At 41.8% G+C, this 17,885-nt stretch overlaps 1 protein-coding gene across 8 annotated transcripts in view; it reads left to right on the forward strand.

Moving 5' to 3' along the window:
* ARMC8 (armadillo repeat containing 8) overlaps positions 1 to 14,586 on the forward strand; it is a 107,798-nt gene extending 93,212 nt beyond the window's left edge. For all 8 annotated transcript variants that reach the window (XM_019489838.2, XM_006270443.4, XM_006270445.4 and 5 more), the window contains 6 exons: positions 777 to 926; positions 1,884 to 1,979; positions 4,205 to 4,300; positions 4,823 to 4,895; positions 8,208 to 8,301; positions 11,873 to 14,586. In XM_019489838.2, coding sequence (XP_019345383.1) covers positions 777 to 926; positions 1,884 to 1,979; positions 4,205 to 4,300; positions 4,823 to 4,895; positions 8,208 to 8,301; positions 11,873 to 11,906 — 543 coding nt within the window. In that variant the 3' untranslated portion in view covers positions 11,907 to 14,586. The remainder of the gene's footprint in view (positions 1 to 776; positions 927 to 1,883; positions 1,980 to 4,204; positions 4,301 to 4,822; positions 4,896 to 8,207; positions 8,302 to 11,872) is intronic.
* The last annotated feature ends 3,299 nt before the right edge of the window (positions 14,587 to 17,885 follow it).

Raw genomic sequence — 17,885 nt, forward strand, 5'->3', positions numbered from 1 at the left:
TTGATGAGGTCATCTTCTAGTCCAATCTCCTGTTCAAGGCAGGATCATCCCTAGTTAAACCATCCCAATCAAGTGTCTGTCCAACTAGGCGGTGCTCAACCCCCAGTCTGCAGGTCAAATCTGGTCCCTGGTGCCATGTCATCCAACCCATGGGGCCTGATCCTAGTGCATGGGGCTAGGCAGAGGTGGTGCAGGGGCCCTGGGGCCCAGTTCCTGCACATGGGCCTGGGTGGAGGTGGTGCTGGGCTCCCAGAGCCCAATTCCTTTACTCAGGACTGGGTGGAGGCAGCATGGAGGCCCCCGGAGCACGCTTCTGATGTGTGGTGTTTGATTTAGCCCAATGGGCCAGCCCTGTGCCGTTCATCTGGCCTGAGGTGCCAACAGGTAGAGTACCCCTGGTGTCTAACCTATTCTTGATGATCATGATTTGCTCTTGTCATCATGAGTATTGCACTGGTTACTAAAAGTAGTGTCCCACCTATGTGGTGGATATACAAGAAAATACTCTTTGATCCCTGACAGTATTTTAAAAACCAGCTGTCAGAAATGCACTTGTTGACACGGTGTTGACACGGTGATCCCTGGACTTTGCTGAGGATGTGTGGGGAACTTCATTCACCCCCCAGAAATGCCATCAAACTGTAGTTGCAAAGTGCCCAGGGTTACTTTATCACAGATGACTGTGTTGCACATGGTAATCTTTCTGTAGACTGAATGAATACCAAGCGTGGAAATGCAAATCAATTGACCCTTTCCTGCATTTTCACATCCTTCAGAATATGGCATTTCAGGCAGAACAGAAGATCAAGTCAGACATCTTACGAGGTTTGAGTACAGAACAGCTGTTTCAGTTACTCTCCGATTCAGATGTAAACGTGCTAATGAAAACTTTGGGACTGCTCAGAAATCTTCTGTCTACTCGCCCAGTAAGTAAGATCATGGATACTCTGGAAATGTTGTTTTTTTTTAAAGCTGACCCAGCAGTTGTAGGTTATACATTGCAAATCCTCAGTGCTTATTATTCTTCCCAGTGATTAAGTAGGACTGACATGTCACTTTAGAAAGTAACTTGCTTTCCTTTTAAATTCATTGTTGAATATGTATGTTTGAAAATAATGAAAGGTCCTTTACATGGTAATCCAGGAGTGAAACACAAATGCATGAATGGAGGTAAAGAGCAAATAATAGTGCAAATCTAGAAAAGAGAGAGACTTCTCCATATCCAGCTGGAGATGATTTGTAGGAGTTGTCTCCATGTACATGTGCTACAATATGCCTTTTGGGGGTGTTGGATAACATGATCAAGTCATCTCCTTGATAAACTAAATTGGTTGAGCTCCTTAAGTCTGTCACTGAGGCAGGTTTTCCAGATCATAAATTAGTTTCTCTGTACTCTCATATCCTTTTGGAAAAGTGGACAGCAGAATTGCACATTCATTCTGTAAGTCTCACAAATTCCACATAGAGAGGAAATATCACCTGCCTGCTTCTGCCTGATATTTCCCTGTTTATATGTGTGTTGGCTGTTTAGCTGCAACATCAGAGTGTAAGCCCACCTTCTACAGGATTTGTAAGCTCTTCAGTCTTAAGATGAAGCCCTACATGACACTAAGGAAGTCAGTGTCTGTATTCAGTGGGATTAGGCCCAAAGAGAGAGTTCCTTATTCAGTTCCCTGTGACACATTCTAGGCTAAAGGTGGCAAACAAGAATATAACGGGTGTTTTCTGCCATGATAGATTCTTTTACTTTGTGCAAAGATAACTGCTTCTAAAAATACTGATGCTTATAATAATAATGTTTACATTAGGAATCTCCCTATTTTCATCTCTTTCATTCCTCTAGAAAAGTAATGCTAATTGTGTGTTAATAATTGCTTTGGCAGCACATAGACCATATAATGAGCAGTCATGGAAAGCAGATCATGCAGGCAGTTACCCTCATTCTGGAAGGGGAGCACAATATAGAAGTCAAGGAACAGGTACCTTTCACTGTTTTCTGTATTGTTTTTAGCAAAATAAAAGTGTGAGGAATGGTTTAAGGCAGTGCACCAACTTTGACTGGCCCCAGGGCAACAATACTATGCAAATCTTGTGCTATGGGCAATCTCAGACCTTTCTTTCCATGCCAACCTCAGCTTTAATCTTTTGTTTTCCTGTGGTGGGAAGCAGTGTCTGTGGGTCTTGCAGGCATCATGTTGTCAGCAAGCCAGGGATTGGGGACCACATGTTTAAGATTTCAGCACTCATCACGGAATTATTACTGGGGTTATCGGTAACTGGCCTTGAATGATATTGGTCACCATGATGTTGGTCAACTTAAATTCTATGAGAGTAACAGTTGAGTTATGCTAACTATCAGAATGTCCATTTCTCTTCACTGTTGGGAGTTTAGATTTAGTATGCCTTTGGTTATTGTAGGAATGTTGAACTTGAACTGAGTCAAACTGTTTTAAAGTCCAGTGGTGAATAGGATACAGAGATGGCAGAAATGAGAGCTGTGTAAAGAGATCATCATTCCCTGCTGCATAAGGCTAGGAGTGGGGGGAAGATGGCTGTTGGGAAGAGAGATGACATTGTGCATGGGGAAATAACATCACACACGGGGAGTCTGTTGGGTTGTTATTTCCACTACAGCTCGGGATCAGCCAATGAGGGCAGCACCAAGAAATCTACCAGCCTCTGTTGCTATGTCGGTAGTTGGCATCAGTACAGAGAACCATTCTGTTATGAAAAGACTTTGTGATAAGGTCAAAAAGTCTGTTTCTAATGGGAGGCTGGAGACAAGGGTCATTGGAGGGGAGAGGCAAAGGAAGGAGCTAGCAGGAAAAGAGACATGTTGGGAAGGTGGGAGAGTACAAGGCTGTTTCATTTAGGGTTCAAGTTGCATTGATTTTTAGCACTTTTATTGCTATGGAAGCATGTAGATGTAACCGTTGCATTATTAAAGTTGCTGTGCATTCCTGGATAGCAAGTCCATCTTGCCTTTTAAAATGGCTAAAACTTGCATTTGTCCGTAGCAGAAATGTCTGGTGGTGATGATTGGAGAGAAGTGGCTAACTAAGTTAGCACTACATGAAAGGGTTAGTGAGGAGCATGTGCGGTATACGTTTTAAGGGCTGGCTCCTAAGCCGTGCTGAGCACACTCGTCCTGTACACATTCTCCCTTGGGGAGAGTTCAGCACCTCAGCTTGTTGCCACACCGCACTAACTTATGAACTCTAATATTGCCCCCTACCAGTGTCCCATCCACCCTCATGCACCTCCAGTATGATGGTGCCCTTCATTCAAGTCAGCTCTGGCTAGCACGTGACCACTCTGCAGTCTGAACGTGAACAGTCTCTGTTTGAGTGTCACTAGTCCTCCCATTCCTTCCCCCACTCACCCCTGCAGGGGCAGGCAGGTTTTCCCAGCATTCCCTAGGAAGGGATTCATAAAGCAGCTTCTTGTACTGTGGTACTGAGAACTGTGGGCTGTGCTTTCAGAAGCTGTGGCGCTATGTGAGTGAGCATGTGGACACAGCAGCTTTAGTCTTGTTTTGCAGTCTGGCTGCTCTCATTTGAGCTAGTCTGACTCAAGAGGAGTAATGCTGGGGTAGATCGCTTGATTTCAGTCTTCAGTGAAAACGTGATTAGATTGGGTGACTGTCACTTGGGCCATTTAAGATAGGTTAAATCAGAACACTAGATTGCGTACTGTGCAAAATAGCCCCTCTCCCCACACCTTCCAGACAAGGAGTGGAACCAGAGGACTATAGTTGTTTTCTAGTTTCAGATAGTGCAGAAAGAAAGGCTAACTGGAGATTTTATTTTCCTGTGCTTTTATCCTTGATACAGTGAGCACTACTTCTTTGCACAAGAAAATTCCAGCCCTACAGCTTGTTTAACATCTCTCCCAACTGTACAGTTAGTCCATTAAAAGATATCACCAAAAGCCTGCATATGTCTTAGACCATTGTGGCTACAACACTTCAGCCCTTCTAGGTTGAAATGAGTTTGTCTTGCTTTTTATTTTAAAATCACAATGACTTTAGAACAGTTTAGGCAAGTTGGTGGTATTGTGCCAGGAGAGCCCTTGGCCCTCTGTCTAAATTAGGTAGAAAATCCGGGTTCTGATTAAAGAAACATTCACTGTACAATGATTGAATCTGTTAGGAAAGCTTTGATTCATAATTGTTTGCCTACAGATTGCACTCTCTCTTTTGCAGACATTATGTATCCTTGCCAACATAGCAGATGGAACAACAGCAAAAGAACTCATTATGACCAACGATGACATCTTGCAGAAAATAAAGTATTATATGGTATGGGAAATTTCTTTAAAGGGTTTGCCTTCTGTTCTTTGTAGTAATGGAGAATACAATATGCTAGCATGTTTTAAAGACATAAAATATTAGTTCTCAGTATCATAATTTTTATTGACGTACAGAGAGAGCACCTGGGTTAGTTCAGTACAAAAATTGTGGTAATGCTTACAAGCCAAATTCAGAGGAGGAGACTCCAAGAATTAACTTCCCCAAGCAATTTTACAGTTGTATAAAGGTATGCGTCTAACAAATCCAAGTAATGTGATGTGAAGGTCTTCAGAATTTTAGCTACACAGATGCAGGGTATTTTAATAGATGCTCCTTGTTCAGGTGGGGGTTCAGTGAACACTGTATTTGGCAGCCCTTGGTTATGATGGTGTCTTGGGTTCAGATAACGGTCAAGGAAATGCCCATGATTTATTACTTTATTCATTAAAGGATGAATGCCAAATATGGAAAGCAGAAAAGTTCTGTGAAATTTAGCTTCTGAAACTCCAAAAATTCTGTCTTTATATTTAGAGTCATTCAAATGCTAAACTTCAGCTTGCTGCCATGTTTTGCATATCTAACCTCGTCTGGAATGAAGAAGAAGGTAAGAGAAACCATCACATTTACACACATTGTCTGGGGAAGAGCACCATTATCAAACACAAATGTTATATTGTAGTCGAGATTGGGTTCCATTGTGCTATACGCTATAAAGATACAGAGTGAGGTGGAGTCCACACTTCAGAGAACTGATTGTCAGCCACAGTGCCATGGCGTCCGTTCAAGGTTGGTAACATGTTAGCACTGTTAGGTGTGAAAATACCTATACATGATTCACAAGATAAACCCATAGATTTGAAATGGGAATCCATAGCTCCAAAACTATTCTGACCTGTTGCCGTCTTTGCAAGTTCTTTGCATCAGGATAATTTTCTGTAGTCAAAACATTAGTGAAAGCTTTTAAGAGCTGGCATTTTCTGAAGGGTGTCTTTAGTTTAAAAAGAAATGAGAACAATTGATTTAGGTGTAAAATGGAACTAGTGAGTATGATAGGAAAAAAGGAGAGCAAAGGAGTGCTAGTAAAGAGGGTACATGGAAAGTGTGATCCCAGCTGATAGCCGTGCCATCGGTGATTCCTGAAGGTGACAGGTCTGTTTTCTAAATAAATACAGCTGTCCCCAAATGAAGCATAATTCAGTCATCACTGGGTGCCTGGTTTTTGTATGTGTTATAGCACAAATCAGATTTTGAGGAGGGGTTTTGATGAATCAGGGCCTTATTATTTAAGGCGGCAGGGTAGTCCAACAAGTTAACCTGTGGCCCTCAGACTCCCAATACAGCCAACTCACCCTACTGCTCTGGCACCTACTGCAGTCCAGGCACTGCTCCCCTTGCTACTCCAGCAGCTGCTGCCACTGGAATCTCCAGATTCCCTCTCCCTTCTTTGGCTTCCACTGATTTACCCCATCCCGGATGAGGGGCCAAGGGAGCCTACAGCTGCATGAGTCTTGGGGACCCAGGAACCCCCTGTAGCATAGCTTGGGGTGCTGGCATGGTACAGTGGGGTGGGGTACCCACAGTGCAACAGAGAGGGTGCAGCATGGCATGTAGTCTGTGTGGTGTGTGGTCAGGGGGCCTAAAGCCTCCAGCTGCTCAGAAGTTGGACAGCCCTGGTTTAAGGTACTCCATGAATGAATAAGGACTAGGTGAAAAGATAGCATGAAGCCAGCTGTGGAAGAAGATGCAGTATAGTTGGAGGATGGGAATGTGGGGAGATGCTGGACTCAGTGGAAGTAAAATGCGGAGTTTGGTTTTGTCTGTGATTAAGTTGCCAACCTGGATTCAAGGAAGTGTTGGCAAGACCAGAAGATATGGAGGAATGAACCAATGGAAAACAAATTGGCAGAAAGAGACTTAGAATTTTTTGCTGTAAAGTGGAACAGTGAAACCATGTGACCAAGTAAGGTCATCCTGAGCAGCATGCCTGAGAGGAGGCTGCACATAGATGTTAAATGCAGTGTTTGGAGTTCCCTGGAAGAGGGACAGAAGATGCATCTCTATCATGGAGGGGCAAGGCCTTCCTCTGTAACAGAGGGGCTTGGTGCTCTGTCTGCAACCTCTTGAACATATATTGACACTGTTTTATAGTAGCCGGTTGCTGGCTGCTGTGGTTACCCTGCTTTACCTGTGGCAGGTTAGGATGTTAGGGCTGTGTTGTGTTAGGGTTAAGAGTAGTCTTAGGCAGAGTTTAGATTATGGTTGGTATAGGATGGTTTGGATAGGGATGATCTCCAGCCCTACTTCTTGATGATTATGACTCTGAGACATCTTTCAACTGTAGCTTCCTTAGGGCGCCTTAATTCTAACATTGACCTAGCCCTGGATCACAGAATCATAGCTAATTGGGACCTCAGGAGGTCATCTAGTCCAGCCCTCTGATCAAACAAGATCATCCCAGCTCAGGCTTAGTCTACCTCATCTTAAAAACCTCTAAAGATGGAGATTTCACAATCTCTGGGTAACCTGTGCCAGTGTTTTACTACTCACCTGCTGAGAAAGTTTATCCTAGTATCTAACTTAAACTTCCCTTGCTGTAACTTGAGCCCATTGTTCCTTGCTCTGTCATCTGCCACCACTGAGAAACAGTTCAGCTCTATCCTCTTTGTCCTTCTATCCTCTATCTAGGTAGTTGAAGGCTGCTATTAAATCCCCCCTCAGTCTTCTCTTCTCCAGACTAAATAAGCCCAGTTCCCATAGCCTCTTTTCATAAATCGTGTGCCCCAGCCCCCAAACCATTTTTGTTACCCTCTGCTGGACTCTCTCAAATTTTCCACATCCTTTCTGTAGTGGTGGCCCAAAACTGGACACAGTACTCCATATGTGGTTTCATTAGTGCCCAATAGAGGAGAAGAATCACTTCCCTTGATCTGCTGGTAATGCTCCTACCAGTGGAGCCCAGTATGTTGTGTGCAGCCTGCTCCCTGCCACGCATCCACTGACTACCTGAACTGCCATCAGAACTTGCCTGCAAGTTTGGGATTGTCATCTTGGTATGGCTGCTCTCTATCTGTGACCAGAGGAGGGGGAGGGTTCTTAATGAGGCTTGGAGATTTAGCCAGCAAGGGCTTACAAACAGTGCAGGGGTTTACAGGTTTGAACTGGAGAAGTGTGGAGTCATCCAGTACTGAGGAAGCGGTGTGGGAAAAGAGGATTGGGACAAGGAGGGTAAGTGAGAGGGAGCTGGAAGATGTTGCAGCCCATGAAAATGCATGAAGGAATGTGAGGGATGGGGATAAATGCAAGAAATGTGGGAGACAGACTGTGTGCCTGTAGATGGGTGTAGGTAGCATACATGGGGAGAGGGGAGAGTAGCAAAGGGGCGGGTGAGCTTGACTCTGGTTGCAGTTTTCCTAATCCACTGTTCCCACCTAACTCGAGAGCAGTTTCTCCAGCTTAACCTCTACTGCGTTACTTCCTCTTGGTGCTCTAGATCCCAGAGATGCCCTGTGAAACTCCTAGCATTCCCCCTGATTTCTTGTGTTAGCATGTGTTGTAGCACTTTCAATCTATGATGCTGATTCTGGAACCATTTTCAGAGTAAACGTACTGTTCATCAGAAGCAGAGCTAGAAAGGAAGAAAACTAGACAAGCCTCTTATTTTAAATCATTGAGGGTTTTTACCGGCTTAATTTTCTATCACTTATTGATATAAAAAAGTTATAGAAGAGAAGCTGTTTGAAAAACTGCTTATATACCAGCCAAAAGATGAGGAGACATCAGGGGCTTCTTAACACAGTATTTTACTTCTACCCACAACCAGTCCCCCACCCTCCAGAAAAATTAATGCCCTCCTCTTCTTTTATTTTCTATAAGTTACTTGTTTGGTGGCATTCCCAATAACAATTTCTTTTTGTAGGTTCACAGGAACGCCAAGATAAACTACGAGATATGGGAATAGTAGATATTCTACACAAATTAAGTCAGTCATCAGATCCAAATCTGTGTGACAAGTGAGTATACATAAGTCCCAAATGTAGAAATCTAAGTGAATTCTTTGTTTAATTTTTTTAATCCTTTTGTGAAAGCATTTGGGTTGTTCTAGAAAATTAATTGGATGGCAATATCTCACGCCAAAAGGCAGATTCTTTCTTTTGGGTCTAACTTTCCTATTATGTCATTGAGTCCTACTGGATATAAATAGATTGGTATATTCATTCATTCATTTGAGAAAATGGGTCTTCTGATTCTTGTTGGTCATAAATTATATTGGCAAATCCTAAGTCAGGGACACATACTAAGATTCACTACTGTTGTTATCTTCTTCCCTCCCAGATAAAAATAAGCATTCATACCATCTTAGCACTATTTTAGTCCTCTGAAATGTCTCCAGAATTCCATGATTTTATTTTTAAAAATAACCAACATTAGTATCTGTTCAAGGAGCTCCACAGCTAATTGTACTGTATTATAAAAAAAAAAAAATGCATTGTATTCAGCTGGGTAGATTTGAAGGTGTACCTATTATCCCATCAGTAACTAGGCAGCAAGTTTAGCATTTCTTCTTCATCATCCACATCATTGATATAATTAAATCATCCACTTTTTTTCCAAATCCAGAACAGAAATATTAGCTCAACTCTTCTGTTTTAGTATCCCCAGTTGTACCTGTATTTCTGTCTTGATCCCAGAGACCAAGTGAGATGCCCTGGCTTTAGTTAATGTCTGACAGGACATCACATGGTGATGTTGATATCATGCAGTACTTCAAAAGCACATCAGGCTTCCAATTTCTGTTTTTTATAAACGAAACTTCCAAATCCCATACTTCCTGGAGGTGGAATTTACACAATGAGATTTAAAATGCATGCTAATGTTTTATCAATACTCACAAAAGGCAATGAGATATTCCAAGGTAACTAACAAATGCAAGCAGAATAATGGAAAATTGATAAAGGATTCAACTGATAAAGTATGGAAATATGATTAATGCCAAGTAATGCAGTGTTCTGGAAAATGGTGTAATCATTCTTTGAGATTAAAAGCTTAGCTTTTGAAGGGGATTTCACAGATTTTAATATACTTAAACTATTGCATAATATTTCAATTAAAAATTAATAATATCCAACAAAAGTAAATTGCCCATTCAGTGAGTTAAGAATGGGCTACCTGACTGATCTCAGAAAATAATTGTCTATGGAAGGTTATCTAGGAATGGAGGCATTTCTAATGAGGTTCCTCAGTAAGATCAGGACCAGACCTAACACAGTTCAGCATGTGAATCACTTGGTAAGCTGGGGCCACTCTCCAATGCACTTAATATATGCAAATTAAACTTTTATATATTTAACAGCAAGGCGCTGTGTGAGCCTGTAGAAATTGTTGGATGCACAATGCAGACTGGTGATTTCACCGGTGATTTCACCTCTGTTTGGCATTTGTGAGACTGATATTGGAACACTTCATAGTTTTTGGGGGCCTACATTTTTACAAAAAGCATTGAAAGAATTGGAGTGGGTGCAGAGAAAGAAGCACCCAAATGATTCAAGGAAATACCTTACCATGCAAGATGCAGAGTTATCTTTAGTTTATCAAAAAGGTGACTGAGATTTGATTTATAATTGAAAAATACATTCATGAGGGAAAATGCCCAGCTTCTAAAGGGTCCTTAAAATAGCAGAAAATGCATAATAAGGACCAGTGGTTTGACAAAGCCAGTGACGTTACTGTCCCTTTATGTGGTGATTTGCTTAAAAAGGGTCAGAATATGGGGAAGAAGTAGTCCCCAGTGTCAAAACCTGAAGGTTCTCTAAAGGAGATGAACTAAATGAAATAAAATAAGGGTCTGTAAAAGAGTGATGGGAAAACAGGCTTGGAAGGGACTTGCTAAAAGCAGAATCGTTTCAATTTAAGCAATCCCATACGCAAGCTGATCTAATTGCCCTGAAAAACATCTAGTGACAGATTCTACAGCCTCTCTAGGGGATCTGGCCCAGTGTTTAAACACTTGCATTGTTAGAAAGTTCTTCCTCGTATCCAGCTTTAAATCTCCCTTGTTTCAGCTGTTACTACTTGTCCCATTTTCTATTAACAGTAAAATCACCATCCTTTTTCTTTAATCAATACTTTCTATATTTAAAGGTTATTGAATTGCTCTTAGTTTTCTCTATTCTCAAGTAAATAACCCCAATTCTTCCAACCTTTCCTCATGTGTCATGTGTTTTTGTGTGTGTGGTTTTGTTGTTGTTGTATTTTTAAGATCTGTGATTTCATTTTTGTTGGTTTTCTTCTTGGGACTCTCTCTAATTGGTTCACATCTTTCTTAAAATGTCATGTCCAAAACTGAACATAACTCCAGTTGTGTTGATTCAAGTGACTTGCATGTGGCACTCCAGTTAATACAAGCCTGTGTGCTGCTGCCTCTCCCTCACCCTTCAAATGCTATCCCATTGTGGACTTTTATTCACTTTGTGATCTGTTGTAATCCCCAGGCTCTTTTCTGAAGTACTGCAGTCTAGCCAGTCATTTTCCATTTGTATTTGTGCTTTTGATGGATCCTTCCTAAAAGCAGTGCTTTGCACGTGTCCTTTTTTTCATTTCATTCTGTTTATTTCAGATTTTTTTTTTCCATTCTGCCATGGTGATTTTGAATCTAAATCACATCCTCTTAACTGCCTGCAATACAATCCCACTTGGTATCATCCTCAGATTTAATAAATGCACGCTCAGTTCCATCCAGTCATTAATGGAGATACTGAAAAGCACCAGACTCAGGACAGACCCTGGGGAACCCCATTTAATACTTCCTCCCTGTCTTACATTGTGCCTGTACCTTTTTCATCAAAATCTCACTTGGATCCTCCTTTGCTGAGAGGCCTGTATTGATACCAGATCATGTGCTTCCCCACTAGCACACTTCCTGCCTCTGTGGTTCTCCTTCTCTTCCTCCAGATGGAAGAATCTTACATATGCTTTCCCAGTGCTATTCTGAGAGCCTGTCCATAAAAGACATCATCTTCCCTTTCTCCCAGTGTGCAGGCTTGATAAAATAGGAACAGGTGGATTCTTTGCTTGTTACTTTGTTTGGCAATGCACATTATTCATTTAGCTGGTATTCTGCATAGAATCTTGTACAGGGTAAACTGTTGCGCAGAAATGTTGAAGTCCACACAAGTTTTATGAGCCAACACTAAAGAACAAATCTGGAATAAATTTAAAATTTCAAAGCACAGGTGAGTAGAGGATAGTGAGATTTGTGTTCTGCAGTGTTCTAGGGAAAAAGGGGGGGTGAATTATTATACAGAGATGAAGAAACACAAAAAAATTGAAGAAAACATAAAGGAACTGTCAGAGACTGAAACGAAGAGAAGTAAAGAACACAAGACTCCTGTGGACATTGGTTTGGGTTAAGGGAGCACTGTTGCTGGAAGATAAATATCTGTTGTTTGGTATACATATTTGGGGGCTTGAATGCATCTTTGAATGTTAGTCTGCTGTTTGATAAGTTGGATTTATTAATGAAGTAAAAAAGAAAGAAATATTAAAGCCCAAACCCAGTTACTAATAGAATATCTGTGATTTCAGGGCGAAGACAGCACTCCAGCAGTATCTTGCATGATCAAAGATGAAGTGAATCTTTGGACACCCCTCACATCTATTTAAGGAATAACAGGAAATAGCCTCACCTGATTCCTTATATTTGCACAAGTCACCTTGGGCTGCATTTTTCTCAGGTGCAGGGAGCTGCTTTGCAGAAACAATTTAGATGATCAGGTCTCCAGTGCACTTGAGAACTTTCTTGAGGTAGTTCCTTTACTCAGAGGACTGTTGTGAGTTGGTTGTTTTTTTTGGTTTGGTTTGTTCATTTTTTTTTCTGAGCTACCTGGACTCTCAAATGGAACAATCAAGCATCATTTTCCTTTGGGCCTACGATTTTCTGCTTTTGCTGCAGCCTGCATGTGTGGGTGTGTGGGTGGGTGTGTGTCTGTGTGTGAGTGTGATACCTCAGAATTTTGTTTTCATTTCTTTGTGTGAAAATCTTTTTCTACAGATTTTCAAGGGTTAACCATTGTTTGCTGTATGAATACTTTAACAAATTATATACAGTTTGAATGAAATGTTATTTAAAAAAGACAAACTGTTGTATCCCATAAAATTTATTTTGAATTTTGAACAGATGAATGTTTTTAAGTAAAATATATGCATTTCTGAACCTCAGCTTAACTTACATTATACTTCCTTTTTTTTTAAAGAGGAGAGTAGAGGGAAACAATAGCCCCAGGTAACAGGCAGCACGTTCTGTGCTATGAGAATTTGAGAGCTAGCATCTTACTGCCATATCTGGTCAGCTGGTACTGATGTCTCTTTCAGCTCTATAGAATGGATCGGCAGGATTGCTTTGCATTTCCTTGCATTTTTAGGAGACAAGGTTGGACTTGTTCACATGTTGTAGGACTGTTATATTGACCTTCTGCCAAAAAGACACAGATGGCTGCAGTATCAACACTTGGAGGAATTAGCCTACGGCTGTGAAATCCAAGGTCTCTTTCAGATCATTTCTAAAGGATTGGCTTGTCTTAATGACAAGGAATACCAGGTGATTACCATGATCAAGACAGAGCAAAGAGGTAGCACATTGCAAGAACTGGACATTCAAGAGCCCAAAAGGAATCTGGCATGTTATGTTTAAGAGACTTGTTTTATCATAACATCGTGTACCTCCAGATAGCTTCAGTGACTGATGGCATACTTCCTGGTAAGGTTATCTGGATGTAGTAGGTTGGGGAATGGAATCCTTATTAAAACTCTTTCTCAGTGATATTGCTACAGTAATGGCAGTAGAGAGAACCCTAGGAATTCTGATTCGTACACAGGGATGATACATGCCAGGCTTTACTGCATTTAAAGGAGCAGATTATCAAAATCTGCTCTTCGTTCAAATAGTGCACATAATTGTGAAGAAAAATTATACCTGCAAATATTTGCACCCACACAATTATGAGCACAAAAAAATGGAAACCCTTTCAGGTCAGACTGTAAATCAGATCTCAACTCTTAGCTGGATCAAGCTTTAGAAATCAAATGTATGCAGAAAGAAGTGAGTACGGCAAGAAGCAGTCCCTAACAGCAACTAAGGGTTGTTGCTTTCTTCCTCAAATATGCCTTCCATCTACTTTCTAGTTTTCAGTTTAGGATACAATTTCAGTGGAGGAAGAAATCCCCAAGCACTGTCTGCCTGCCACTAACAGGTAAAACTGAAGACTGTAACTCTATCTTCAAAAGGAACATAAATACACTCCATCAGAAGTTTGAGCATCGGGTAAACTCCTGCAAGAGGTCAGGTCTGTAACTTCACTAATTGAATGATTCAGCCTTTTTATTTTTAGTCATTGATGGTCAAATTGTGATTGCCTTACTCATGTGAGTAGCCCCATTAGTTTCGAGGGAGCTAGTTGTGTGAGAAAAGGTGACCATGCTTTGTCCTAGCGTTTGAATGTGTTATGTACTGGAGAACTGTTACCATTTGGATGCAAAAGCAAATGCAATTTTATATAAGTTTAATGTAAACTTTTTCCACTCTGAAAGTCAAATAAAAGTGAGCACCTGACACTTTTTTTTTCCCCAATTCATGTATGGAAATCAGTGATTAGCCATTTCTTAATAGCATTTTTACAAGCTTGTTGGTAACAGACTTCCAGGTCTGTGCAGAGAGGAAAGTATAAATATGTGAGAGAACCTGATAAATATTTAGTACCTCTGAAACAGAGCCTTATTTAATAAACCATAGCTTTGGGAGCACTCCATAAGAATTCTTCCTTGGCTAAGCATTGTAAATATAGAACTACAAACTTGGGATCAGTTTTAAGAGAAGCCCGAGCCTGGCCTCTGAATTTGCACTCCTGATAATTTGTGCACAGACTTCTGGGTGCTCATGTTCTTGCCCCCTCTCCTTTTCTAAAAGCAATTTTGAATTCAAGTGTACAATCATCTGGGTACATAAAAACAGGTGCAAGTTTAGTTGTGCATGTTTAACTTTTGTTTTGTTTTTTCCTCTTTTTTCTTTAAGTGGGGCCCTTGAAGGTACCAGAAAAAAAATAAAAATAAAAATAAATGCTCAGACAATCTGGATACTTCATGGAAAAAGGCAGCGTTTTCCAAATTTCAAGTTGATAGGCCAAATGGCCGTGGAATAACATTTTTACACTCAGTTAAGCTTTGTGAATACTTTTGGATGTTGCTAGAGGTATGTACAAATAGAAAAAATAAATACTGTAAATAAAAAAAGTACTTTACCAGAACACTTAGCCTTTACTGAACTCTCTGAAGAAACAAGTGTTGAAAATCCTGAGTCTTGATTATTTTCTATTTTTCAGATGTGCAGATTTTAGTCTGAGATTTGTGTAGCAGTGGGAAGACAGTAGAAAGCCCTGCATACAGGTTAGCCAAACCCTACTTGGCTTTACTTGGGTCATGAGGTCCACTAAGTTCTGGGGCTTCATGCAAGGGATGTTTTTAACAAGTCCATGTAAGTGAAGGATCAATCCAATTGGAGACCCCCTCCACTCAGGTTATGATTTTACATCTTACAGGGGGCCTCTCATCTCCTATGGGGGTGGGGGTCAGCTACCCTGAGCTCCCCATAATTCGCACCTTGAGTGGAGCTCTTTGGCATGTTGTGGGATTGAGTCTGAGTAGAGAGCTTGGAGCAAGCTAGGGAACGCTGATGAGCCTGACAGACAGCTGAAAATCAGTAAATGAGAGGAAGCAGCAAACAGTTGCTTGGAGTGGCTTACCACACCATGATTTTGGCTGTGACTTACTTGCAACAGCTCAGTGGTGAGCACTGTGGGGAGAGGCACCAGCATCAGGAGAGGACAGTCAAAGCAGGAAAGCAGGGTAGGACTAAACGCCAGGGGGCATCAGACACTAAGGCTGTTATAGTTCACAATGCTTTTGGGTAGGTGGTCTGCACTGACACAAAACGCCATGCCTCCTTCCAAATCAGGTCTGTCCAGCCATTGTCTCCTACAACTTGTGCCTTTCTCTCTCCCTGTGTGCATTCTGTTCCTCATATGGTAATATCTGCTTGTTGTGAGTGCATGAGGAAACCATTTCCTATTCTTCCTTCTCATTCTGAGGGCTCATGAGCCGTGGAAGTGATGCACTTCACAGATCCTTTGTCCCAGGGTTGTGAAAAATACACTGGCCAAAGAATCATTGTTAGGTGCCGTGAGATTAGGTAGCAGACACAGCAAGCAGCCTACAATTCCTTACTTGTCCCACTTTGGATGTTATAACAGTGGGGGCAGGTTCACAGTCACTGCTACATCATGAAACTTTTACAACTCAGTGTGTCATGCAGATGTTGGCAAGGGAATGTCATGAGAGGGGGAAAGGTGGGGGGGACTTTCAAGGTAGTAGAGTAAGTCTAGAGAGTTCATTAAATAGTTCAATAGTTGTATATATTTGGAAAGAAACAAGCCCATGAGGAACATGAAGGTACTTTCCAGACCATAAGCACCTTGGGGAGATCTTAGAAACTTCTCTGATAGGGAAACATTTGAAAACTCTGAAGGTCTGGATAAACTGCAAGAAAATATCCTTGGAGGGCTGCCTAAGGTCTCTGGTCCACTGATGCCAACTTTAATATCAGGCTTTAAGAAGTTGTTCCCATTCATTGTCTAATCATTCAAATTTTGATCTGTTTGACACCTGATTCTATGACTTCATTCTTTTCTTTTCTTTTTTTAGTTCTTACTGAAGTATTTCCATTTTTGTCCATGTGTTGTTTAAATTAATTTTTTCCCAATATTTTGTTCTCTTATCCTAAGTGTTGATGGTTAGGATCCAGTTAGGTACATGAGAGAGTGTTTTCTTGGTTTTTCTTTGAAGCCAATGAGGACTCGGCCAAGGGATTTCAGGAAGCTGGATGCTTCTAGTGGGCATTTCAACTAAGAACTCTACAAGTTTTCCATGGTCAGATGCTCATATTGAAGAATCCTTGTTGCTGGGAGCGAGGGTCACCTGGAGACCTGTTTGTGTTGGATACAGAACTCCGTGTCCTGATCCCAGTAGTTCATGGGCAGATAATTAAATCTGAGAAGTAAACACCTCATTGGCAGAAGCAACATTGTCTGAGTGCGTGCAGAGAACAGGTGATGGGTTGCCCTGGATTCCATCCCAAATTCAGGAAGAGGGCTGGGGGCTCCCAGTTCAGAGTGGAGAACTGAGATTCTGGATTCACATGGTCCATTCCTAGCTCTGACAAGATGGAGGGAATCTAGTGGTTAGTGAAGGAGACTGGTAGTCAGGATTCTGTGTTTGTGTTTCCAGCTCCCAGTGAGGACTGGGGTTCAGTGTTGGCACCTGGAAACTAGTACCTGTGGCTTCGAGGTGTGTAGCTTATGGGGTGTGGAGTGGGGTAGAAGGGTGAGTCTCAGTGCTCATATAATTGTAGAAAAGTAGGTAAAGCTGAAAGGGACCTTCAGAGGTCACGTCTAGACCAAGCCTCTGCCCAAGGCTGGATTATCCCTATCCAAACCAATCTATACAAATCCATCATCTAAACTCTGCATAACACTACTGTCAACCCTGACACAACACAGGTAACACCCTAACCTGCCACAGGTAAAGCAAGGGAACTATAGCAGCCAACATCCTACTGCTATGAAATGTTGTCAGTATATGCTCAAGACATCCTGGATAGAGGGCCATGCACCCCACTACAGAGGAAGGCAAAAACCTCCCACAGTCTGTACCAGTCTGACCATGGGGTAAAATTCCTTCCTGTTCCCAAATATGGTGTTGGTCTGGTCTTGAGCAGAGGAGCAAGGCCCTCTAGCCAGGAACCTCTAACTTTGGTCTCAGCAGGAGCATTAGCACAGCCTCGTCTTAGTCCCCAGCCTCGACTGTAGCTTCTGAGGAAGACTGACACAGCAGAAAGGCAGGGTGGGGGCAGTGGAGGCTATTGGCAAAACCTAGAAGCCTGGGAAATACCCACAGTAGAACATGGGCACAGGTATGCCTAAATCATCCCTGACCAGTGGCTGTCCAGTCTCTTGAACACCTCCAGTGATGGAGAGACACCTAGGGAAGTGGCGGACTACTCTGCTGCCTCACTGTTCTAACAGTGAAGAAGTTTTTCTGGATATCCAATCTAAACTTACTTTGTTGCAACTTCAAGCCATTTGTTCACACCCTCCTATCTTCAGTGAGAGAAAAGGTGCTTTCCTTCTTCTTTATGGCAGCTATTACTTACTTTATTAATTGAAGCAGTGCTTAGAGTCCAATATGACACTTTCTTCAAGGTAACATCCAACAGTGACAACGTGCTTGAAACCCAAGAGGACAGACAGACAAGCAAGCACACAAGCTGTAAATAACCAGCCAGGTACAATGAAACTGCTCACAAACAAGAGCTGTGATTCTGTAGACCAGGGGATGCACAAAGTTCTGAGAAAAGTAGAAGGTGCCACATTCCCTATGCTGGGGCAGCATGCTATTGTTTCCCCTCTTTTCCATCAGCACTGAGTAGTAGAGCTGCTATGGGCTGAAGCAGTGTCTGCACATGTGGTGCTGCAGAGAGAAGGGGGTTTTC

The sequence above is a fragment of the Alligator mississippiensis genome, chromosome 7, assembly GCF_030867095.1.
Source record: "Alligator mississippiensis isolate rAllMis1 chromosome 7, rAllMis1, whole genome shotgun sequence".
NCBI lineage: Eukaryota > Metazoa > Chordata > Crocodylia > Alligatoridae > Alligator > Alligator mississippiensis.